The 27,355-nt window shown below is 31.5% G+C and overlaps 4 protein-coding genes and 1 non-coding gene across 5 annotated transcripts; 3 read left to right on the top strand and 2 right to left on the bottom strand.

Moving 5' to 3' along the window:
* Positions 1-556: 556 nt before the first annotated feature.
* Positions 557-638, top strand: Trnas-gcu (transfer RNA serine (anticodon GCU)). Its single transcript has one exon. It is a non-coding gene; the product is annotated as a tRNA-Ser (tRNA).
* Positions 639-8,672: 8,034 nt separating this feature from the next.
* LOC130628989 (uncharacterized) lies at positions 8,673-9,578 on the bottom strand. The gene has a single exon (XM_057442069.1). The coding sequence runs from the start codon at positions 9,531-9,533 to the stop codon at positions 8,757-8,759; it is 777 nt and encodes a 258-aa protein (XP_057298052.1). The 5' UTR covers positions 9,534-9,578; the 3' UTR covers positions 8,673-8,756.
* Positions 9,579-13,899: 4,321 nt separating this feature from the next.
* On the top strand, positions 13,900-16,131 carry LOC130629229 (uncharacterized). Its single transcript, XM_057442368.1, has 5 exons — positions 13,900-14,443; positions 14,830-14,981; positions 15,023-15,679; positions 15,744-15,902; positions 16,120-16,131. Exons 1-5 carry the CDS (start codon positions 13,900-13,902, stop codon positions 16,129-16,131), a joined length of 1,524 nt encoding a protein of 507 aa, XP_057298351.1.
* A 1,568-nt stretch (positions 16,132-17,699) lies between these two features.
* Positions 17,700-19,975, bottom strand: LOC130628990 (uncharacterized). The gene is made up of 2 exons (XM_057442070.1): positions 19,335-19,975; positions 17,700-19,118 (listed from the first exon to the last, which is right to left on the bottom strand). The coding sequence occupies exons 1-2, from the start codon at positions 19,426-19,428 to the stop codon at positions 18,442-18,444; spliced, it is 771 nt and encodes a 256-aa protein (XP_057298053.1). The 5' UTR covers positions 19,429-19,975; the 3' UTR covers positions 17,700-18,441.
* A 6,054-nt stretch (positions 19,976-26,029) lies between these two features.
* On the top strand, positions 26,030-27,349 carry LOC130628540 (uncharacterized). Its single transcript, XM_057441478.1, has 2 exons — positions 26,030-26,144; positions 26,724-27,349. Exons 1-2 carry the CDS (start codon positions 26,123-26,125, stop codon positions 27,212-27,214), a joined length of 513 nt encoding a protein of 170 aa, XP_057297461.1. The 5' UTR covers positions 26,030-26,122; the 3' UTR covers positions 27,215-27,349.
* Positions 27,350-27,355: the final 6 nt, after the last annotated feature.

The following is a 27,355-nucleotide window of genomic DNA, read 5'->3' as shown; positions in this document are numbered from 1 at the left end:
TGGAAGAAATATTAGTAGTTCTTATCCAAGGAGTCTTGGTGCCCATACATCCTGCTTTGCGTGATTTTATGTTGATCACCACGCGTTAGACAAGTAACTTTATTATTCGAGACCCTTAACTGAAAGAGAGTACTTCAGGGGGTTTCCTTCATAGAAAGCTACAAATATCGGTATTTTAAGCTATTGGTTCCTTGGTTAAAAATGCAATGAGCCTTTCATGCATTTTACTTTGTAAATAATAAATGACAAAATATGTTTTTCTTGAGAATAGAATAAAGCATTCTTATCGGCTTTTTAGAAAATTCAATAACTGATTGATTAAAATATGTAAAATGTGATATTTTCGTTTTTTAGCACTGCGTAATGCTTAGAATGAAAGTTATCACCAACACTGCAACAAGATGTACAGATAAAATATAACTTTTGAGTTGGCGAAATATTGAACGAAAGAATGGTATTTTTAGCTATTTTGTTTTCAAAGCAATTTTTCTTATCAGAATACTCGTTGCTATAGAGATAACTTGGAAATTAACACATGTTCATTTTAAGCCTTCCAGACGAGGTGGCCGAGTGGTTAAGGCGATGGACTGCTAATCCATTGGGCTCTGCCCGCGTGGGTTCGAATCCCATCCTCGTCGACTGTTTTTCACAATTGGATATAAGTTTGCCTACCGCAAAATAAAAGTATACGCCCACTGTGACTATTAGAATAGAAAATGTTGAGGGGCATAATTACATCAATAGAATTGAAAAATATATTTGGAATCGCTCAATCACCTACCCTCACCCTCCTATCATTTGTGGCAGCAGAAACGAAAGTTCCTGTAAAGTTTAAAAAAATATATTCGCTAGCTAGATGTCAATGAATTGTTTACAAAATAAATGATTTAAAGCACAATATGGTCCTAGATTATCTTATGTTACAAGGACATCGAGAATTGACTCGATGACAACTAAATAAAACTCACCTTCTTGATCTTTTGATTGTATTCTGAAGACATTCGTATTGCAGATATAAAAAGATTCATTAATGTTAGCTAAGCATTAACAATACAACACTGGTATGATACACAGCTACTCAAAAGCATAACTGACAAGGTAGAAGAACTTTTGTTTTCTCGCTACGCTATTTATGATGGCCAGCGCCAGATAGACAAAGCAGATAGCATGCGCAACAGAATAAACAATTGAATACCCATGATTTTCTATTGAATTTTGTTGTGTTTCTTGTGTTTGGCTACGTATAACTTTTATTGGGCACGTAATTGAGTGCGGGAATTTTGTAACTGTTCGTAACTTTAGTTGAAGCTTGCAATACAAAAAATGTTTCTTATTTGCAGGCGTTACTGCACTACCGACGCACAGGAATTTTTGGTAAATTATTTTTTATTATAAGAAAAGTATTTGTGTTTCTTAAAAAAATATTTAATATATAAATGTTGTTCACCAAGGGTTCATAATGGATACTGGAAGTAAAATACAGACCGATATTATTCAAGCGAAATGACGTCATTTCTGTTCCCAATGACGTCATGTTTTGACTTCTTAAAACATCTTTCAATACAACATTTTACATCCATCTTCAGATCTGAAATCAATTATTAAAACAGTTAGAATAGTTTAAAAAGGTAGTATATAAATTATTCGTATATAAAGTATGTATAATATATAAATTATTACAAATATTAAAACAACCCGCCAATGCAGAAAGAACTTTTCTCTCACGGTAACATACTTAGAACACAATTAAAATAAAATAAATCAATACATATTAATTAAAAGACGTATCAAGAGACGTATGATATAATCACCCGGAGATAATTATATTTTTTATATTTTTATGACCAGTGATCGACTATTCATCTTTAGTATTGGGAAAATATTTTTTAATTGATTATTTATCAAAGCATAAGTTTCATTGGATGGTACTTGATTTGCTATTGGAACAAAGGATGCTTATGTCATTTTTAATTCACAGCTACACGAAATCATGTGCTTCGCCACTGCACCATTTTGTGGGTGTTCTCTTATACGGTATATTTAATGAAGGCTTATCTGGTCGCCATAGCACTTATTACAACGTGAACACTTAACTTGATAAAACAATAGCTCTTTTGAAAGATATTTCAACATGTAATTTTAACGAAGATGGACAGGATTTAAGGATATATTTATTTGCATGGTGCTGTGACTCTAATTAGTGAAAATTCAAACTTTTACCACACCTTACCTCTATATGTACTAAAAATCATTTTACGCTCATCTTAATTTTTTTTTCTTGATTCATATTTTTATCAATTTTTTTACAAGCTTCCACGATTTGATCCCACATATGTATTCAGGCGAAAAAGAAGTCCACAGCTGGGGTCCTCCATGTCGAATTATTTTTGAAATATTGTTTTACAGTCAGATCACGTATGTAAATAAATACTTTTGCCACTTTGCTGTTACATAGAAATTTTTAGTACTAAATCCACGCCAAATTTCTAATAAAAACATGTATGTATTAGAAAAGCATGTATCTAAGACGTTTATCTTTGAATAATTTTTTACACCACAAGTAAAAACAAAGAATTTTAAAATAAATGTTTTAACATACATGTATTTACACAAAATGACGGTTGTATTACAAGCCAAAAAATCTGTGTATTTTAGGCGATATAAAGGTTTAATCGCATATTTTTTATAATGTAATAACTTTTCCATGTTTGTTTGTTTTTTTCATTTTTTCATTTTTTTAGTTATGTTGTTTATAATATTTACGTGACAATTCGTTCTATATTTGAATTCCAATCAAAGATAATTATGACCAACATTTACAGCAATTAAATAAGATATTTCTTCGAACAATATATGCCATGGTGGCAACCATTCCTCCTTCTGATATTCGTAACAAGTTCTGTAAAACAAACCACCTCATTGTATCTGGCGTTTTTGTATTGGTCGAGGTAAACGAATACAAAATACTTGTTGAAATTCCAAACTAAACATGGCGGTACAAATGGTAAAAGCAGCAATTTTGCGCATAGATTTATATTGAAAAATGACTTTTTTTAATGTCTGGAGATTTGATGGTGCATGGATTAGTTATTGAAACTAGTCTATTGAAAGAATGATTTTTTTCTGAAGATTCCATATCATTATGTTTTTGCAAAATGATTTTACTTTGGCTGTAGTGCAAAATGAACTCTCATGCCTGAATATATACATGTCGCACTCATCATAGTTTCGATTAGCAAGAAAAAAACTTGACATACTAGCAGAAATACAGTGGTTCCTGCAAAAAATGTTAATATTATGTCTGCTGTGAACGCCAAGAAGAAATGGAATCCAATAACAATTGATATGATCTTGTAACTTTACAATCTCTTTGAATATAACTGCAACTTTGTAGCTTCCAATAACGAAATTTGTATCAAAGAAAACAAAGCAGTGATACATGGAACTCGTAAACCAACAATTATTTAGGCTGCACCACGAAAATTTATTTCTTCGATATGTTCACCAGACTCATATGGTTCAAGGAATAAACTGGACGCCATGACAAAGCAAAGAAAACATAGCATTGTATTGATGACAAGAAAAATCTTCCGATGTTGGAATTTTTTCTGATCTTAACAAATTGACAATGTTAATTAGTGTATGAAAGAAAAAAATTGCGAAGAATATACCAAAAAATATGTAGTGCAGTGAACTGAAATATTCAGTAATGAAAATACTATATCTCAATACGTTTCTATTACTGGGTTTCCATTTATTTTTTTTAATAATTTTAAATTTTTTAAAGCAAAATAAAAAGCTGATGCGACTTTTTGTTAAGGGAAAGAAACAATAGAGAAATTTTATGTCAAGTACAAATACCGTTTTTCATTTTTTTCACAATGGCGAGACATTCTAAATTATTTCACTACCGTCTATTATTAAAAATGATTTGTATGTTGGCAAGGAGATACGGTGGTATAAAAATTAAAAAAAGAAAAAAATCTCGTTGTATATTATAATCTTTTGGATAAACACAACAGAAAGATATTTGAGGATAAGTCTTCTTAACGCTTTTTAGAGTCAAGCGGATTTTTGTAAGTTCCTGCGAATATGGTCCATATTTATAGCAGCTTACAGAAGTATAAAATATAATATACTTAAATAAAACACACAAAATTAAAAAAATATTTATTTGTTAATAATTTATTTCTTATGGTATTAACTTAAACATACTATTTGAAACAAACCAGTCGGTTCCTTTTCTTTAAGGATGTGTTACAGTAAATTTCTAAATAAAAGCAAATTTTTTGTTTATTCCAGTACATAGATGAAAAATATATTTACAAAAACTGAATGAACAATGTAGTAATATATTTATAACTATCACAAATGAAATTATTTAAGGATACGGTAACCCCCTGAGACACATACTCAGTATATTTAAAATATCCCCTCTGTTCGCTATTATTAACCCTAGCAAATATATATGTTCTGAAAGCCAAATAAAATATCTATAGAATGATGAAAAAATATTTTCATAAAAAAAATCCAAAAAAAAAAGGAAAAAAATTATATACAAAAATTCACCCTTCCAGTTCATTTTGTCGAACACTCCCCCCAGTAAAGTTTTTGTTCGTTGAAAAAAACATCATTGCGAAGCTCTTATTCAGCTCTAAAAAACTTTGCTTTTCTTACTCAAAACAACACTTGGTTCCAAAAATATAGCATATTTTGTGTCACAGTAGCTGTTTTATGACAGATTTATCTATTTTTAAGCATGATAGATCAATAACTCGATATTTCCTCACTTTCTGCGTTAAAAAAGCAAAGTTTTGCAGCCAAAGATATAATTGTCGCAACAAACTTGTTTTCGTACAATTTCGACAAGATGGAGGGGAGTGTTCGACAAACATATATACCGTTACGACTGAAAATTTTATTTCGAGAAAAAGCAAATCAAAGACCTTTGCTTTTACCTGCAAGAATCATGGTTACACCCACTTAAAAGTTATGAATAATTAATAGTCATGAATACTTTATCTAAAATTAAAGGCAAAGTTTTTTCGCAGAACTTTGAGTCTAGTTATTGTTAAACAGACAACAGGATAACATAACATAGCAGGATAAAAGCGAAAAAAATAAAGAAATAAATTAAAAAGTTATAGATGATAAATAATAATATATTTGTATAGAATATTAAAGTGTATATGTTTCCTATGTTATATGTAGAGATGCAATTTTTTATTCGTTCTGCATAACTCTCTTTAATTATTATACAGATTAAGTATATTTAAGGAATTTTAAACTTTGAGCACACTATTGAACCCACTAAAAGATAAAGAAGATTTTTCTTCATTTTATCCCTCTTAACAATAAATATTTTTGATTCTTTTTTAAAAAATATCAGGAAATTATGCCAAAGAATCAAAATTAAAAAAAAAATATTTTTTTAAAAAAAAATGACCCTGAAGGGGGTTACCGTATCCTTAAAAACTGCTATGTTTTTCTGTTCTACTTACAAAATAAACAAAATGGACCCCACCCACGCAAGAACTTCCTGTTCTACTAATTCAAAAAGTAGTCAGAAGCAAAGGTAAAGATAAATAAAAAAGAAATACAATATAAAAACTGAAAAACAAGCTTCCAACTTACACTCTTATGTTTTTAATACTTAGTTTTTTTAAAACACGATTTTCTATAACTAAACTAAACTTTAGTTGCATCTGTTAATGAGTGGAGCCTACGTTTTTATGGTCTTGTCTAATTATGTCATCTTCAGTTATGCTGACTCGCAACCGCTTCATGGCAATCAAACACAATACAGTGATTTTGTATCCAAGCAAATAGGAAATGGCTGTTTATTACTCAAGACGTGCCAAAAATCACTAGTTTTATGAAAAGTTTCTAATACATTTACGGTTTTTTAGGAATTTATTTGACTCTAATCTTAACCTTTTTCATAGAGACTTTTTAGAGAGCCTTTAAACTCGGCATGGACATAGATCACGGGTTCTGTATAATTGTTTAATGAGTTTCTAAAATTAGACAGGATAACAAACTTTAAATTACTGAAAAAATAACCAAATTAACATTTAACAATTAACAAGGCGCAGGTCGCGTCGTCGGCCTTTCTTGAGTAAAATGGATCCAAATACTAAAATGAGCAAAAATTAACATTGTGTACCAATTTTTGTCCTGTTTCTAGATTGAAAGAAATTATTTTCGCTGATCAATCACTGATATGTTAAAAAACCCTTTTTTGTTAGTCAAGACGACCTCTAGGAAAATTTTGGATTTTTCTTGACGAATAATTCTTAATTTAATTCTACACCTCAGTGAGGAAATTTTTCAAATAATACTGTAATCACTAATATAAGTCCAAAAGTGTGTAAACTGGGTTTAAAGACATTTTATTGAAGTATTAAACTTAATGGACCAAAAAATACAGTATTGGGAGCGTATTAATATGAGTGTTTCCGTTTAATATCGTTATAAATGGTAATAATAGTATATATCTCATCACCAATAGGAATATTAAGAATGTTAATGACTTACCATGTTTCCTGCCAAGCGTGTTTTTATGAAGTATATGTACCCAGACAGCATTCGTTGACAGAAAAATCATTCAATTAGGCGTCATGATTTCAGTTGATAGTAGCAACATATGGTAAATATGTCCTTTGATATAATACATAGCAACTGGTGTAAATACACAGCACAACGCCGTTATCTATACAAGCGAAGATACATAAAGATTTGCGAGTTTTATCCATAACACTGCACCGAAGGTTCTTACTTTAGTGGCGGACAATACACCATCCATTTTGTCGCATTCAATTTATCCGATTTTATCCGAATTTTTTGCTTCCAAATTCATAATCTTTCCAAATTCATAATCTATTTAGGAGAGTGTAATTGGTGGCCATTATTTATACAAATTTGTCGAACTTTTGAAATGTCAATTCAACAAATTGGCAAAATAATTTAAAAAAATGTGAAAAAAAATTAATGAATTATAATGAAAATCACTTGGCCAGTTTTCTGCAACCGGTAGTCTGAAAAGGTTTTGTAGGCTGAGTAACCAACGTCAAAAATGCGCTAGCTGCACTTTCTGCAATGTTTGCATTATAAAATAATGCACCCCATGATTCGGCAAGGGTTATATATGGCGAAATTGGGGCAAAAGAGCCTGCTGTGAACTGTGGCAATTTTGGACTTGTAGCAGTATCTAAAAATAAAAACGCTACAAAGTCGGAAATTTTTGTGGCAGTTAGCTAGCTAATTTCTTAAACACAAATCTGTGTTTTTCTGCCTTACTTTTTTAACTACAATTCTGGTCAAAATATATGGGAACCACTTCTTGCGTTGTCATCCCTAATTTATTTTGGGTTTGTTGTATGTACGTGGCTTAAATACGAAGTAGATATAAACCGCCTCAATTTTTTTGAAGTTAGTGTTCATATGCTTTATTGCAGGTAGGTAGCCTTGTCTTTCTCTTAACCTGTTTAGCCTTATCCAGATCGAGTTTTTTAGATACTCTGAAAAGAAAAAGACATTGACAAAAACTTAGTGCAATTGTTGTAACTGATAGCACATTAGATAACAATTTGGATATAAACTTGGATGGTGTGATTTAGCCAAAGATGACGTTATCATACATTTTCGAACGATAAAAGAACTAGAACAGAGGACCATAAACTTTGGAATAAAAATGTTTTTCAAATAATTTACATGTTCAACTATCCTTGATAAACTCACAAAAAGGACAAATTATTAGTATTCGTTACTAAAGATATTAAAAGAAAATGCCTAATCTTACCCCACTACTTGTTACACCATGACTCACGAAAAAACGTACGCAACGTCAGTGTTCTAAAACTAACTAGAAATGATGATAAATCACTAAATTTGTTTTTTAAATTTCTCTTCAGTATACGAACGAAAACAAACACTACATTTTTGTATAAATTTTTATTACATAAAATACATTATCATAAACCATTTTAAAATTTAAACTTACCATAAAAGTGAAATAGTAGGTAATGAAAATACATTTGTAGAAATACTACCTTGGAACAATTTATTCCTCTGGTTCTATTGGTAGAAATCAACAAATAATATACTTTCCATCTTGACAGTACAATATCAATCTGATATAATAACCGTGAGATGTGTTGTTGTTCACCACAGTTCTTTATCTTTTTTTAGGTTGATCATAAAAATGGATTTGGATGTAAACCGTAAATTATATTCCAAAGACTAGACTTAGCACGAATTTATATTTGCTGAAGACATTGGGCATGAAATAGCACATAAAGTTGACTGTTAATGGAAATCATAGAAGAAACTGAATTTCTGGATTCTTAGCAACGGTTGGGATATACGGCAGTGTTTATACTTATAACGCAACATATTAAGTTATCAAGTTTACAACGCTACCAAACTCACGGCTTTAATATGTTTGAAGTCTCTTTGCCTTTATATATGCATGTCTGTCTGTCTATACATCTGCTTGTTTGTTTTTCTGGAAGACAATAAAGTAAGTAAGTATCATTGAAGGTTTGTTGCAGGTTATGACCAACATTTACAGCAATTAGATGAGATATTTCTTCGAACAATATATGCCATAGTGGCAACCATTCCGCCTTCTGATATTCGAAACAAATTCTGTAAAACAAACCAATTCACCACATCTGGCGTCCTTTTATCATTTAAGGTAAATGAATAGACATGACTCCCCGATATACCAAGACTAAATATTGCGGTGCAAATCGTTAGGGCGGCAATCTTTCGCATGGATTTATCTTGAAAATAACTTGCTTAATGTCGCTAGATTTCGTAGGTTTTTTGAAGATATGTGGACTGGTTACTTCGGATGCGATTTTTGAAGGATTGTTCTTTCTGAAAGATTCCATATCGAACTGATTATGCTGCTGTAAAGTGATTTTACTCTGACTGTAGTGCGAGATAACTTTTAGACCAGAGTATATAGACGTAGCACTCATTACAACTCCAATGAAAAGGAAAAAAACCTGACAAACCAGTAAAAAAACAATTGTTCCTGCAAAGACTGTTAAAATAACGTCGACTGTGAACACTAATATGAAGTGAAAACCAATCACAAATGATATGAACGTATAACTTTGTAACTTCTTTGAATATAGCTGCAACTTTGTAGCTTCCAGTAGTGATATCTGGGTTAAAGAAAAGGAGGCGGTGATACATGGTACACGTAAACCAACGATTGTGAAGACAATGCCGTGGAAATTTATTTCTTCAAAATGTTCCCCAGAATCGTACGGATCAAGGAATAAGCTGGAAGCCATGACAAAGCAAAGAAAACATAACATGCCATTGATGAAAAGAAAAATCTTTCGACGTTGAAACATTTCAGATCTCAATAAATTGATAATGTTAATTAGCGTATAAAAGAAAAATATTGCAAAAAATATACCAAAAAATATGTAGTGTAATGGCCAAGCTATCCCTAAAACTTCTCTAGCTGTTGTAAAGTTTGGTGCCGGTTCCGGAGATACCTTCAAACCTGTCATCCTTTATTCGACTTTATCCTGAGCGGTATTTATGTCAGAATGGATCTAAAAATAAACAATGCAGTTTAGTGAAGCTGTTAGTTTGACGGGATTTGCGTGTTGTTGAAAAGTTCTTATTCGGTAATCCTTTGAACTATGAAACCAGGCACCTTAGGTTCTTATGCGTTTTTTTTTGACTTGGTGACCTTGACACGAGAAAGAATAAAAATGTCTATTGTCAGGGTTAATGGAAGTTTACATTGGAAGAAAGTAGAGGGAACGTAAACAAGTTTAAAAAAGACATTGGAAATAATTCAGCTTTTTACGCCATATATAATAAGTCACAAAAGTAATTTTCGGCCAATAGAAAAGTCTATAACCTACATGTTGTCTTGCTGTAGAGATGTAAAATTTTCTCCAAAAAGCATACACTAGAATGAATTATAAATCAAGTAAAAAATCTTCGAACGTCACCAGTACTTAGACGGTAGGTAGTATTTCTCAACAGCACAGCGTAAAATTTTCGCAGATGTAAAAAAAAGTATTTATCTCCAAAGAATTGCTTAAAACTTGCTATCTTCTACCTGAACAAAGGACACCGCATAAACATACATCGCTATCGCTGGCAATAAGATTTTTCATTTTTGGATTATGTCTTATGAGACCACAAAGCCACAAGTTTTAAAGTTGTTGACCTAAGATATAACAGAAAATCTCTAATAATTGTTATAACTTATTATAAGAAAGAAAGTAGAAATTAAAGATTAATTTTAGTGGTGTTAGTATGAACTTTTAGTAATTGCTATGTACTTTGTGGTTCCTTACACGAAATCTATATTGTCCATATCATAATACTTGTATGCGTCTGTCTGTCTGTCTATCACGCAAAACGGTACCGAAAGTAGCGGGACGCACGCAATGTGTTATAAAAAGACCAGACGAACTCATGGATTTTTCCACAGGCCACCTACTAGTATTATAGAAAGGCCTAGCCGTAACACCCTATTAAATTTTTGGGAAATTAAAATGAAAAAAAAATAAAATTAAAATTAAATGACAAACAATAAAGAACTCCATCTTACCCGTGCTTTCTATTTTACATATATGTTTATCTCAGATAAATCACTCACCACAACGTATTTTCTTTTGCAGTTTCACCACATATATATTAAATTCAAATTAAAAATAATTCATGGCCCCAAGATCATACGAGTCTTACATACCCACGCAACAAACCACATTTTGGTATAACAATGGGAAAAAAATATTTTCCGCTTAACACCTTCCAAAATAATTTAATCAAATTTTATAATTAAGGTGTTGGTAATTGCTACCGATTAATTTGCGGTCAAGAAAAAGATAAAAATATAATTTCAACGTAACAAAACGTTACATAGTTGAATTTCTTGGCAAAGAGACTGATTTAGATTTTAGAGCAATTTAACTTTTTGGTTAAAAACGATATAGTCAGTAATCGCAGATATTACGATGGGTTATCTGATTTAGATTTCGCAGCAATTTAACTTTAATTTAAATTAAAAACAGCATATTAAGTCATCGCAGATATTTCATTTTCAACGAAATCAAATTTATTCATAATTCTGATCGGCAGGGTTCTCCAAACAATAATTAGATCATTTCTTAAGAGTCTCACTGTTCAATGTTTTACTTTTCCTAAATGTATCAGGAGCAACATTACCTTACCCATACCATTACAATACTTTGTTTTAAAGTTTACTTTCAAGCATGACGTATTTTGTTCACTCCAGAGAATGATAGTAAAAAACATGATTGATCACCATTAGAACTTATAGCCATTCTTAATGAATGATCCAGTTTTTTAACCTATGCGCATGATTAGATCATAAACGTTTGGTTCTTTATTAAGCAAAGGTTTCAAACAGTAGGGGAAATTTAGGGCATACTTATGATCATAAACTGCCCTTAGCAAATTGGCAAAATTTGGTCACAAGCTATTGCTAATTTAATTTAATAACATGTGAGAATTTACGTACAGGACAAAATTGGCAAAGAGAAAGACAATCGATCTCACGGCAATCTTTCTGTATGTAAGGTTAAAATAAAGGGCTGTCCATTGCAAAAATCAAAGCACACTTCATTTAAACTTTCGTGAAAAACCAACCAAAAAAGGAGTATAGTCCCAATGTTTTTGAGCAATAAGTGACAAATAAATATTTATAATTATTTAAATAAATAGTTATTGTCCTAAAGTATACTCATTTCAACAAACAAGAAAAAGAACTTTACCACTTTACTAAGTTGTTAACAGCCTTATTCACTAATGATGCAACAATTAGAGTGTCAATTACAACCCACTCTAATTACAATTCTTGCTTATTGAGTCATAGTTTCTAGACCCTTTAAAAATTATTGTTAATTCCTAAAAAGTACTTAATATTCATCTAATTGAACATTTAGTCTGTCCCAACCTACTGTTTTAATCCGTCTCTAAAAACAAACAATCACACGGCACATTAATTGTAGTATTAGGGCGCTTTGACGTAAAAGAAAATAAAAACAACAGGAAAACATTTTGTTGTCATGAACAATTAAAATTAACAATTATGGTAAAACTAAGTCAAACTTGTTTGGGACCTCTAAGTAATGATGATGCAAAACTCAGAGTAAATTATTGAAGCATGTGTTTATCAAATTTCAACAAGATGCATGCGCTGCATAAACTATCTCGCTATTAAAAATGCACAACTGTATGAAACATCGACAATGCTACCCAATTCTACAAATTTTGCTAACAAAAAATACAGACTATCATTCATGGAAACGTTTATGGTCTTAAATGGCATTTAGTTGACAAAAAATTAACATTTTCATGTCACCATTATGTTCAGCATACGTTATACTTTGTCGAAAAAGAAGTGGCTTCAATTATTGGACCAATTTTGGCCTAAAATGACATTTACCTGACAAAAATCAAATTATGATGTCACCATTATGTTCAGCATACTTTTTTGTTAACTGTGCCAAATTTTGTCGAAAACAAATGCCAACTTTGGTCTGAAACGTCATTCCAAGTACTTAGAGAGTTTAGGTACGAAGTTTAAATCTGTGACGTTGCAATTGACCATTTGGGACATAGTTAGTTAGTTAGTTACGAGTTGGAAACCAATACTATCCTCGCAGGCGAGATAGTAATTAACGTGCAAAGATTTAAATTTATGTCAACTGTGCCAAATTTTGTGCTAGAAGATCTGCTGTGTTAGCTTAGTCGTTAGGGTAGTATTAGGTTTACCAGGCCCTTAGGACCTGTTGCGTACATGTTAAGCAGGCCAGATAGATATACATTGTGAATCAATAAATGGCAAGCATAATAAAAAAGACGTACCAGTAAAAACACTTGAAAGTGTAAAAACTTTAGACATTTTTACTAAAAATTGGAAGACGCTTGTACAACGCATGTAACTACTGTCTTTAGCTAACTAAAAAGTAAAGAAAAATATGCCTTAACGAAAAAAAAAATTAAAAAAAGAGTGCAAATACTGTCAAACAAAAGTTAATTAATCCTCTCTACCTTATACAACTCTTCACAAATAAAAATCCATTCTACTTAAAAGCAACAACAATGTATACACCAGAGATTACTTACTTCTAATAGAAAAAAAAAAATAAATAAAAAGTTCAAATAAAAGCAAATATAATATTTTAAAGGTTTTTATACTACTTACGTGCTTTAAACATACGCTTTTCTGATTTAGTACCAGCGTTATAGCTGTTTTAGTTAAAGATGTGATTACTACTATGTGATTTGTAAAGATTTATTTTCGTCAACAATAAGTATCTTAAAGGGATTTAAAAATTCAAAAGGAAACTTTTAACTTTTCAGAGGAGTATGTATATTTCCAACCGAATCAAATGGAAAAAGTAGATTTGATTTAGAACATCGTGACTTGGAGTGCATTTGGATTGAAAAAGTTTAAATCATTTCTTGTTGGATCATTGTACCGACCCCCGGCTGGTTCGAAACACCTACCACGTAATTTTGAAACATTCCTTAATGATATGTTATTTATTGTTATAACTGAATCAAAAGAAGTGAATCTTCTGGGAGAAATAAACGTTGTTTTTTTGAAAGCAAACGATAATAAGCATATTAAGGAAGTATTCAATTTATATGGACTAAAACAAATTATTACTAAAACGACAAGAGTAACCGAAACATCAAAAACTTTAATTGACTGTATTTTAACATATTTTAACATCTCGCACGGATAGTACTTATGTCAATGACGTAATACCAACTTCTATTAGTGACCACGACATGGTTGGCTTTGTGCGTAAAATCAAGAGAGATAAGTTACCGCCGAAAAATGTATAAAGTAGGAACTACGCAAAGTACAACAGCGACAATATGAACGAGGAGCTTAGACATCACGACTGGAGTCCAATGTACGAAATGAAAAATTTTAACGAAGCATGGCTTTATTTGAAGAATACACTTCTTAACGTATTTAACAAACACGCACCGATAATTGAGAATAGGGTCAAGGGTCAAATCTGCCCATGGATTGACAACAACATCAGATATCTCATGACAGAGAGAGATAAAGCCCGTAGAAAAGCCCGTAGGACAAACGTAGCAGCAGATTGGAAAGCATACAAAAAAATTCGCAACAAATGTACCACTGACTTACGAAAAGCTAAAGGTAACTACAGTAGGGATCTGTTAAGTCGAAACTCAAGAAATCCAAAAAAGTTTTGGGACACTATAAAAATCATAATACCCACCAAGATGAGAAAAGTTACTAATGATGCAACTACAACTACCAATAAATTCGAAAAAGAAAATACATTATGTTCATTTTTCTCTAACATGGCACATCGGTTAAAATTAAAATCTATTTACCTAAAAGATTTTATCTGGAAAAAACCAAAACAGTCACTTTTAAGAACATGTATGAAATTTAAATTTAACTATGTGTCACGCATATTTGTTGAGAAAGAACTAAAAAAGCTTAAGCGTCAAAAATCAACTGCTTCGGATCATCTTCCGCCAGCTTTTTTGAAAGACTGCTGAACCACTGTGTTGTTTAATTAACTTATTATTAGAAAACTCAGAAGTACCATAAGATTGGAAACATGCACTGATCACTCCCATTTTTAAATCAGGATCACCATCTGAACCAAATAATTACCGACGCTAACTACCGATCTATATTGTCAAGCCTATCAAAAGTACTTGAGAAAGCAGTTCATAGCTAACTTAAGAGCTGTCTAGAAGACAATAATTTATTATATCGTTCTCAATTTGGTTACCGTAGATATTGCTCCACGGACATAGCTGCGACGTTATTTACTGATAACAGCAGAAAAGAGCTTGATAAAGGAAATTTAGTTGGTGCAATCTTCATTGATTTGTCGAAAGCTTTTGACACTGTTTCACATAGCATCTTGCTTAAAAAGCTTTGCGCATATGGTGTTTGTGGCAAAGAGGTAGATGGTTTACCCACTACCTATTCAACCGTACACAACAGGTGGTTATTGATAACATGAGATTTACCACTGAGAATGTAAAATGCGGAGTCCCTCGGGGATCTATTTTAGGACCGCTTTTATTTTTAATTTTCTCCAATAATTTTGAGACCTCGCTTAATAGAGCACGTACTATCCAATTCGCTGACGACACAGTGGTTTATATTGCTGGAAGAAATGTAAATTATATCGAAGATATTTTGAACTCAGAATTAAAAAATATCGAACAGTACCTAATCGATAATGATCTTGTGATTAACTTAAAAAGAGGAAAAACGGAAGCAATGTTATTCGGAACCGGAAAAAAGTTGAATTCAGTATCCCACAAGCTCAAGCTATTTTACAATTTTGTGGAAGTCAACACGACAAGCCAGTATAAATATTTAGCTTCGACTCTGGAGTCAAAACTATCCATGCAGGTGAATTTTGACACAGCCTACAAGAAAGCTTCAACAAGACTTCGTCTCCTATCAGCATTGAGATCGCAAATTGATGACAACACTGCTACTATCATTTACAACATGATGATACTACCTCTTATCAAGTTTAACAGTATCATCAACCTTGAATTTACAAATACACAACAGAAAAGGCTTGTGTCTCTGGACAACATATCGAAAAATGTCGCAAAAAATGTAAACGTTTTACAACAATCAAAAGTTTGATAATAAGAAATATGTGTTGCGTAGTTCGTAGATGTATTGACGGAGAGAGTTGTAGCAGCTTCAACAGTTACTTCGAGTTGATGAATCACGAAAGGGTTTCACGCAACAAGCAGTTATCATTACGCTTGCCAGACGTAAATGCGAAAGTGCTTTTTATTACATGGGTGCTGATACATACAACAAGTTGTCATTAGATATTAGAAAAGAAAAATGTTATGTAACATTTAAAAAGAAATTAAAACAATATTATATTTAGGTGTATGTTATGAAATTTTGTTTCTTTGTTTTCTAAATGTGTCCTATTTGAGGAGCGTCTTTACTTAAAGTTTGTGTCCACACTCAATTATTTCATCTGCCCTTTGTTTCACATTTTCTTCTATTTTTTCCCATATCGTTTTTATTTAGATTTTAATCAAATATTAACTATTTTTTAGCTATTTTTTTAAACAGGACACATTTATAAAGCAGATATTTTATCTAAAATGTTTTATCCTGTATAAATATAGATAAATAAATAAATAACCTTAATATTCCCATAAAGAAGTACTAGGCTTTCTTTTCTATTCCGTATGAAAGACAGAATGAAAACATCCTTGACGTTTTTTGGTATTGCTAGTATGGAGACAGCACAAACAGTTTCCTATTTACAAATTTTGCGTCTGAAACGCTTTTTAACCAATTTTCAAACCTTATGTCTTTCTAAAAATTGATATTTTTATCTTTATCTTAATTCTGATCAAATTACTTAAGACTTGACATGTAAATTTTCACCGTGAGTTGAAGATACTCAGATGTTTAACCCTATTCGGTCTCGGGTTTTTCGAACATACTATGACCGGAATCCTCCACCTCCCTCAATAACTTTTCATAAGGTTTTTCAAATGGAATCAAATTTGGCACACTTATAGGTACGTTATAAAAGGAACAAAACGGCAGCAATAAATTTTTGCTTGCGTCAACACATTTTCTCTGACGTCATCAGAAGCTTGAAATTTATTAAAAATAAAACTATCTGCTTAAAATATAATTACTTTTGTTGCGGAGCGAATTTTTGCATTCTGTTTAAAGTTTTTGAAAGCTTATTTAACATATTTTCCAGTTTTTACGTGGATCGCATAAAAAATCGCCAAAAATTGCCCGAAAATCCAGTTTTTTCCGATTTTCGGCTAAAATCTGACAAAATTGGGAAATCGGATTAATCACGTGTCCAAATTAGGCAAAATTATTCTTCTTAATAGAACAAAGTTGTTTTGCAAGTTTCAAGTTCTAAGGATAATCTTAACAGGAGTTATTAAATTTTCCCCATTATAAGGATTTCATAGAGATTTTTAGGGGTAGTTTCGAGTAATGGCCAATATCAAAGCCTCTGAAAGGTATGGGACCTAAAAATTTGACATGCAGGTGTCTAATAGATAAATATTAAAACTCAAGTTTCATAACCATATAACACAGCAATAAGGAGTTATTAAAAAGACTGACTGATTAAAAAAAGACTCGTGAGTTAATGCTTTTTGCTTACTTTGTAAAAGTTGGCTAAAATGCTCCATTGTCTCATTAGTTTTAATTAGATAATAAAAATGTGTACTTAACGGAACTGATTTGTGCTAGTATTAAGTTTCGTCGATTTCGCGGATTTTGGTCAAATGTACAAATTTATGGACAAGCGAAATATTATTCAAGAATTAATTCGGAAAAAGTAATACCTAAATCACTAATTTTAAGAAATGGCCAAAATACATAAAACGTTAAAAATGTATTTCTGTGAATGCCATGATGCAGATGACGTAGGCAGCAGTTTTAAAGCTAATTCTTTTGCATTTAACATTATTTACTAAAACGCGAGACATGCTACAAAGTTTAATATAGCAAGTAACAATTATGTTCACAGTATATTTGAAAATAATTCACCTCAAAATCGTGTGAAATTCGTTCCCTTCACCCCATTCTTCTTTCAGAGACCCTGAGAACATCGTAAAAGGGTGAGTAAATTGTTAATGGCTTATGTTTTGATAAAAAATTTTGTACCGACGTTTATGCACACGATTGTTGCGTTATGACGAAGCCTTCAGTTTTTTATACTCTACTTCTTTTCACTAGCAGTATTATTGTCCTTGTACGTTGGCTTTTTCACGTGCAGAAAAATTAAGCCAATATTTGACATCTCCGTACTGTTGTTTTATCGTTTTTTGGCTGAAGCCTTCAACTTGTTATTATATAATTTCTTATATCTATGTTCTTACTTTGAGCAGCCACAGTCAATCAATACTAGTTCATAAGGTAAAAATATTCCTAGTTACTCATGCAGGAGATGATTTCAGTTGTGTCTATATGCTTCTAAATTATTAGACTTCAAGCTTAAAGGTGTAATACAATGGCTTTAGTAATCTCAGTGAATGTATTGACGTCAGTCGAATGCATTAATATCGTGCCGTAACGTAACAAGTAAGACATAATTTTGCGGCTACTCCAAAGAAAAATAAATATATTAAATTTCCCTGTCACAGACAGACACGCTGATAGTTGGCGTATTAATACATAAGACTAGTTGATTGGCTTGTGAATTATTGTTAGAAAGGTTGTCTGAAAAATCTATTTAAAATAATACACCATCTATTTAATTAAAAGAGTAATTTTTCCTTCTTTTGTTTGATTCCTGTTTTATTCATATTTATTTTTTTCTTATTGTCTTCTTTTTATTCAGCCAGTGTGATCACCGTCGCACAAAATAGCATTTTTGTTAAAACATTAATGTGAAGTTATTGCGAGCGTTTACAACAACTGAATGAGATATTTCTTCGAACAATATATGCCATAGTAGCAACCATTCCTCCTTCTGATATTCGCAACAAGTTCTGTAAAACGAACCACCTCATCGCATCTGGCGTCTTCGTTGTAGTCAAAGTAAACGAATACAAAATACTCGCAGAAATACCAAGACTGAATATGGCTGTGCAAATGCTTAAAACAGCAATTTTGCGCATTGATTTATCTTGAAAAATAACTTTCTTGATGTTACTAGGTTTGTTATTAGACTTTCCAAAGAGTTTTTTGATGATATATGGACTGGTTATTGCAGATACACTTTTGGATGGTTCCTTCTTTTCTAAGGATCCCATACCAATGTGCTGTTGTAGATTGATTTTACTTTGACTGTAATGTGAGATGACTTTGCGACCAGAATATATGCAGGTGACACTCATTATTACGCCAATAAAAAGGAAAAAGACTTGACATACCAGTAAAAAAACAGTTGTTCCTGCAAACACCGTTAGGATAAGGTCAGCTGTGAACACCAAGAAAAAGTGAAAGCCAATCACAACTGATAGAAATGTATAACTTTGTAATCTCTTTGAATATAACTGCAACTTTGTAGCTTCCAGTAACGATATTTGGATCAAAGAAAACGAAGCAGTGATACATGGAACTCGTAAACCTACAATTATAAAGGAAACACCACGAAAATGTATTTCTTCGATATGCTCACCAGACTCATATGGATCAAGAAATAAACTGGAAGCCATGACAAAGCAAAGGAAACATAACATGCCATTGATGACAAGAAAAATCTTTCGACGTTGAAACATTTCTGATCTCAACAGATTGAAAATGTTAATTAGTGTATAGAAAAACAATATTGCAAAGAATATACCAAAAAATATGTAGTGCAGCGGCCAAGCTATCCCTAAAACTTCTCTAGCTATTGTAAAGTTTGGTGCTGGTTCTGGAGAAACTCTCAATGTCATTTTTGATCTTGACGTATAGAATACTTTCTAGCTAAAGTAAAAAGTTATTTGAATAATAAAACATTTTTCTAATACATTTTAATAATTATTTTGCCACAACACGTAACATCAACAAATTCTTTAATCTCTCAGACTTTCTGTTTTTATGTCCTGTTGGATGTGATTAACAGTGCAATATTTCCTCTGTACTATATAAAACGTGATACTATTTTCATACGTTGCTGTGGACGTGAGTAATGCGCAGTGATTTATACCCAGTTCATCTCTTAACAAAAAGTACCTCAATACTTTACTGAGATCCCTTACTATGCGTTTTAATAATTTTTAAGATTCTATTTAAAATTTCTTGAAATAAATTTAAAAAATGAATACAGTTTACAAAAAAATAACAACTATTAAAAATTCACGATAACACGTACGTATGACAATTCATTTTTTTAACATAACAAGAAATCTAAATTGATTTTAATTCCATGCCAACAATGGCTTTTCACTTAACAAGGATATAAACACAAAAACTAAGATCGTAGAATGTGTTAGAATAAGACTGATACTTAACTAAAGTGTTTTTTTTTATTTGTAAGAAAATTTTAGTTGACTATTTCAAATTCTTTGATATCAATTGCATATGGAAAATTACAAAACCTGTCTCTCATTTCACCTTTGATATCTTAGGTTAAAATAATCCTCTTTCCTCTAATTCACAGTTTCAATTTTGCAACAAAATTCCATAGGCAGAAGTTGTGTAAACGTCAATTTAATATCTGATTGTTGCGAATGTGGAAAAATGATTTTAATGAAAAACACTTTATAAAAGTTTGTCATCTATTTGAATATACCAAAGATGAATAAAACTGGAAAATCAAATATTTTTATGCTTTCCTATAGCCTTGTTTTGAAGGTAAATTAAAAAAATATAAACCACAGCACAGTTAAGTAAACTTGGTTGTAAAAATATATTACTGCAAATTTTTAAATTAATATATGCAATGACTGCTTTATGATACCATCACGAATAATAAATTACAATTTATTTAAATATATTTTGGGAGATATTTCTTCAGCAAATAGTAACAGGAACATAAAAACTTAGAAAAAATCCAACTATGTGCAACTTTTACAGAGCTGATTGTAGTAAAAGGAAAAATAAATAATTGAGATATCATGGTAAGGATGTTGAGAAACCGTTTTTATTCAACAAAAAAACCACATTTATAAATTGTAATCATGTATAACTGAGCACAAAACCGCTAATTAAAATATTTGGAAAAGTTAAAATAAAGGCTGGAAGAAGTTAATTAATAAAAAAAAGCAACTTTTTACTAACCTGTATTTTCAAACTTATTTTTTATAAAGCTAAAGTATTTTTATTTTGCTATATCACTTATAACATGAAAAAAGTCGTTGATGAGTAAAAACCTACGTTTGCAGTTGCAACTTGTAATTATGACATCTAAATATGCTGACTCGTGACCACAACATAAACTAAACAAGTTTAATAGCCAAGCAACAAAATATTTTCTTTGGATACCGAAAAGGAAATAACGGTCACCTACATCTAGATAATTAAATAAAGCTCAATTGGTTCTGGTAATTGCTTTCAAGTTATTTGCATAAATGTTGTTATGTCTCTATAATAAAAGCTACATTACGTGTGTTTAGAATTACTACCCGCAGGTTTATGTCAGACACTCTATGGAGAAATCTTTTTTGCTTCATGCTGAAAGATGGAGGAAAATGCACGTAATATTAATCCGGAAAATATGTCCACCGGGCAAAAATTTACACGCAGTTCTATTTCAGACCCATACGAAGTAATGTAATTACTTCATTGTGACAAGCGGAACAAGTATACCGACGCAAGAACATATTCTATAAGTGAATTTTCATGGAAAGACTATTCCTTTTTTATTATTATTTTATTATTATGTTTAAAATGTACCTGAGTCGCTACTTTGCGCTTACAATACACACAATAGCGGTGACTGTAAAAATCAGATCACCGAATACGTACAACCAGAAAACACCTTTTTTTGCTTTATAGAGACTAGTCGATTATAGACAATAATCGATAGCCCTTTTACGGGCTATCGACTAGTCTCTATAATAATACGTACATTCTATTCAAAATGTTAGCTGAAAAGCTACTTCGTGCTACAGATGTACGAAATAACGATGTCTGGGATATGTACGACTAAAGAATATCTGATGCCCAGAATACGCTAAGCAAACCCGTGGATTTTTCTATGCGCTAATGACTAGTGCCCATGATAATGGTCGCATTTTGCTTAAAATAGGAGCTGAATCAGTACTCTTTGCTAAAGGTCACGAAATAGTGATGCCCGGGATAGGTACAATGTAAACTATTCTTACCCAGGAAATACTGACTTGTGAGCGTTTTCAACGTTTTTGGGATTGATAAAACAAAGTAAAATTTCTCAAAACTAACTTTTAAAATCATGTAAGTGTCCAATGCTGAAGATAATGTGCAGTCAATACTTAAACAGAAATAGCATTTAAAATAAATTGTGACAAAAACTAAAAATTAAATTTCTGGAAATGTAATATCTAGATTCTGTAACTATTTGATTACATATGTCCCCACACGTTATAACTGTTATTGATAATTCGTAATATACGCATTTCTGAAGAATCAACAGTCTTTGAACCCTTTTTTCAGTTTTCACAGCTTGATAGTCTGATAATAAGATATTAAAGAATTACTTTCCTATGAGAAATTGAGAACACTCACACGCTTTTTGACAGTAAGACCTTAAAAACAAAGCAGGGCCTAATTCTTTACAAAAAGGAAGCAACTGATATTGAACAGTGAGACTGAAGTGAATACACACATAAAAGTGAACAGACAAACAACAAGGATTCTAAGAACAGTAATAGTTTCTGACACTTTCTTTATTGAAAAAGGAATTCCATAAGACAACAACCGTGATTAAAAAGGAATGAGCTTAAAAGTTTACCTGGTTGCTACAGAAAAATAAAGACCAAGGTTTTGACATCTTGGACTCACCACACAAGTTCCATACAAAAAGGCTGTTGCTTCCTCTTAGTTAAACTAGGAGATACCAACAGACCTTAGTTAAGCAACAGTCCTTGTCAAAGTAAGAGATAGAAACCATTTTAGAACTGCCACAGGACAAATACGACGGCCACAAGACCGAGAAAAGTCAATAGAAACTTTAGATAAAAAGACATTGCATTGACATGTGATAATGATAATCAATATTATAGTTGCTGTATACATTTGCATATATAAAACAGTAGAAAACATTTTCTTCATGAGTAAATAAATGAATTTGCATTTACGTTCGTCAAACAGTTTAACAATAGGACATTCTAAAAGTCGTGTTAATAGATCTATTTTGTCGAATTTGTGAAAAGCCAAGTCACGTTTATAGTGCCATTATAAAACTTAGAAAATTGACAAAATGAAACGCTTGAAAGTTCCCTGACTTTAGTAAGGTTTTTTTAAATTTAATATTTATATATGCCTTAAAAACCGCACCAGCTACGACACAATCATACATATTTGAAATCTCCTAATGACAATTGAATTAGTTTTTTATTGATTTTGGAAGAAACGTCTCTGTATGATTCTGACAGTCGGAATAGACATTCAACATTAACTGTGTATGCAAATCCAATATCTTTATCCTTTGAATCAATTCTTTATGTGCACATTTTTCCAGCTTGGCTGTCATTATATTATGTATCAAAATTACAGAGCTCAGAAATTTTTCTGACATTTTATTTAACAATTTCATTGGTATAGCAAGAACCATGACAGTATCATAAATTCAAAATATTAGGAGGGTATTACAGATGTACCTGTAACATAAAAAGTGATTGTAATTGAGATCGAAACGCTAAAGAAGAAACTGATTAGTTTAAATAAAAAAGGTAAAAAACCCACTAAAATGACGAAGAGAAGCCGTTGTACATTTGCTCTACGACTGATACTGTTTTTTTCACTACAAATCAACAATAGATTTGATGCTGGCAACTATGATGTTCATATATCTGACGTTTTAAAAGAAATTTTAATTTTTACATTTGGTGCAATCGTGATTGGAAAAAATTTAGTATTTCCTTACTGGCAGATTTGAGAATACTTATAAATGTTTTTATATGCCTAAAAACCCTCTGTAACAAAAGAGTACTATTAGCTCAAACGATAAGATACCAAAAAGCAGTAATTCCATATATTTTTAGCCGCTACCGATATAGCACAAGTTTTACATTAAGAAGCTCATAGTAGCAGTTTAGCAAAATTGTTTCTACATGGTATCTACAGCTGATTTACTTCACGTGTTCCAACAGTGCTACAGTACTTGAAAATGATTTTCACTGCATAATTATTTATTTATTTTTGTGAATAAATAGGTTCTGTAATCTCTTTTTAACCATTCTGTGCCACAAAAGGACGTTATACTGGACATTATTATTTATTAATTTATTGCTTTTGTTTTTTGGGCAAATAATGGACGCAAAGTAACATTTTTTTTCTGAGATCATAATCATGTGAGCATGCTAATATAGATCTCGAATCTAATAAAACATTACAAAGCAAAGGATACAACAACTTTCATTTCTGACTCTACTTTACCCTGAAAGCATTAGGCTGCCCTTCGAACACGCGCTCAGCCCTGTCTGCATAAAAAACTTTCAATAAAACGATTAAGAATGTTTAAAACTGAGCTTTGGTGACTCTAAAGTGGTTTTCCAAAAAAGGTTTCGCTTATACGAGCGAAACTAATCGATCAAATTGATCCAGATAAAATATATTTAAGTTACCCCTTGTTCAATTTACCAGCTATTCTGCTGTACTATGATGTATAAACCTTCTTCCCTTTTCTCATTTATTTATTTTTTAACCCTTGGACTTCAGAAGCAATCTTTCAAAAAACTCAAACACTCCAATTTTTTTTCCACAATCTTTTGCCAATAAACTTCTATTGCAATTGACAAGTTTAACCACTTTTAGATCAGAAATTCACTTTCTTTCACATGAGTCTCTATTTTAGCATCGCAACGTTGAATAATAAGTGTTCATTGTTAATGTATTGCATATCAGGGCTTCAGCCATGCTGTGACGTCAATCGGTGTACTTCGGTGTCAAAGAGTGAAACAATGACACAAGATATAAAAATAAAACGATCTGTGATCTATATTGTTTAATAAACGTTTTTCATCGCTGTATTGCTTTTATTTCAAGTACTATCATCCTAGCTAACCCATAAAACTTTACATTTAGCTATCATTTTCACACACAACATTCTAAAATATTTAATTTACATGGTTCACATTGTTTTCTCGTGTTGTTAATCTCTGTAAAGTTACTGTCATTGTGTCTTTATATTCCAAAGTGCAGAACTGTTCTCAACTTCCAGTTCCAAAGCCTTACAAACTTCTCCTGAAATCCCTATTAAATTTTAAGATAGTGTTTTTTTCAATCCTCACATGAGAAGAAAAATATTTTCATAAATCAACGTTATATCACGCTACCTTACTTATTAATTATTTAAGTAACCAATCATTTATCTATTGGAAGGAAATCATAAAACAGCAAAAGTGGATATTGGGTTTCAAACTTAAATAGGAGTATTTACCCCTCTTTTAAAGATTTAAAAAACCCACTATCCCCTATATTTTCCCTAAGCAATCAGAGTTAAGTGCACAATATTTCGCACGCACGTTATTCGTAATTCTTATAATAATTGACTAAAGAATTGGTGAAAACGTATTTAATTTTGTAATGACGTCATCAATTTTTAAAAAAATCTTGACTTTCTACCCATTATCTTACTAAACCCACGGAATTGTAGAAATTATAACATTTGCGGTAAAAACAATTACAAAAATCAAAATTTTTATTTTTGGTTTAATTTAACCCTGAAACTACTCATTCATATAGGAATATTTTTCATTTCGTTAAAAGATTTTTAAGTCTCACCCAAAAATCTGGAAGGGGAGGCCTCTAGAAGTCCTCTTCCCTTCTCTTTGCTTCAAATAAGCTTACCAAGGAAAAACCTGCAACAGAAATATCTTTTTATAAGGTGAATAAAGTTTTTGTTTACTTCAAAGTAACTTAAATTTGTGGAAATAAAAGTTTTTAATATTTCTAAGGCTGGAAACAAATAAATGATGTTGGAGTTATCTTATTGTTAAATTATGCACGTAAATGCGAGTAAAAAGATTGCAAAATACGACATTGATGAAAACACGACAGGTTGATATATACGACATTGGTGAAAACACGACAGGTTTATATATACGACATTGGTGAAAACACGACAGGTTCATAAATACGACATTGGTGAAAACACGACAGGTTGATATATACGAAACCGGTGACAACACGACAGGTTCTTATATACGACAATGGTGAAAACACGACAGGTTTATATATACAACATTGGTGAAAACACGACAGGTTCATATATAAGAAATTGTATGTTCATTGTTTTTAAATGGTATTCAATATGTTCTATGGAACTTATTAATTTTTGAATTTTAATACCACCAGTGTATATAAGCAATTGAAAATGCTTTTTTTAATTTATTTATTTCATCTCTCGACTTTCAACTACTTTTCAATTAATACCATAAAAACCATGGATAGAGGTTTCAAAAATATTTAAGTAGCACTTCAAAGACAGTTTAGTAGTATTTTAAGATGTTTTCCTATTGTAAAAAGGGTAGGTGTTTTTATGGCAATATTTTGTCAGTCCTTTATTATGCGGATAGCAAGATTACGTCGCATATTTTTATTCCACTTTTTCATATCTTCAAAGAGTAAATGTTTTGCTAAATTTAAGCGTGCGATTAAATACGAAATTTAAGTTTGAAAATGCGAGGCAAACAATAATTCCGCAATATTTTTCCGAATTTATTTTTTTCCTTGGGGCTAGCAGGGTGAAAGAGAGATGGAAATAAACCCATACATATATTTAAAAGAACACCTAAATTGTGGTGTTCTTTTAAATATGTTTTTTTAATTTTACAATGTTTTTGATGCACAAAGGAAATTAGTACGGAAACGTTGATTGTTTATTGAATAATGTCACCTGCTAGCCCCAGGAGCATTACACAAGTGAAAAGGATTAGGTTGGATCTTCTGATCTTTTTCATCCTCATTGCTTAGGGTAGAGGATTACGTATTTGTCGCTTACGCAGGAGCAGTACGCAAAGTGTAAAATTATTGTAAATATATCGCTAACTATTAAAATAATTGAGGTATAGAAAACCACAAATGAATTAACACTTTTCTTGTGTAGGTAAACACATCCTCATATCACGTGATGACAAGCTGTTTAAAAGAGGTCGAATCATGTATCACGTGGAAGAAAAAGTAACACGAAGTCATGTCTATAAAACTGTTTATCCTTATGTACTAATACAATCCGACCCTAAAATCGAAAGGAAACATTCCAACACAACATTTGAAGGTCGGGAAGAAAATAGGAGAGACGTTGGATGTGACAGTAATTTGTGGGAAGGCTCATGCCAATCCAAGGCAAGTACCTGTGATTCCTTTTACCATAGCACCATTTATGAAATACCAACCAAAGCAACAATTGGAGATGTTGAAAGGCACTTACCAAGAAAGCTACCTGAATTACCGGTGACAAAGTTAACTGGTGAGAATTTAAATTTACTTGCTCAACCGACAGAAGAAAGCATAAAATCATCGATAGAGGATTGGGTTAACGAGTTGAGTTATAGTGATGAAGATGACTCTGGTCTCAATTTTGGTTCAGATGTTTAAAAAAAACGTTGCACGAGATGTATGACGTGTCAAATAGACAACTTTAAAAAGCCACACATTTCTGTCGTGGCAATGTAAATTGTATGAATAAAAATTATTTGTCCTGGAGTTTTTATATATATATACAGAGAGAGAAGGGAC

Source organism: Hydractinia symbiolongicarpus, chromosome 15 (genome assembly GCF_029227915.1).
Source record: "Hydractinia symbiolongicarpus strain clone_291-10 chromosome 15, HSymV2.1, whole genome shotgun sequence".
Classification (NCBI taxonomy): Eukaryota; Metazoa; Cnidaria; class Hydrozoa; order Anthoathecata; family Hydractiniidae; genus Hydractinia; species Hydractinia symbiolongicarpus.
The sequence above is the reverse complement of the archived record's forward strand: the minus strand, read 5'-3'. Positions and strand labels throughout refer to the sequence as shown.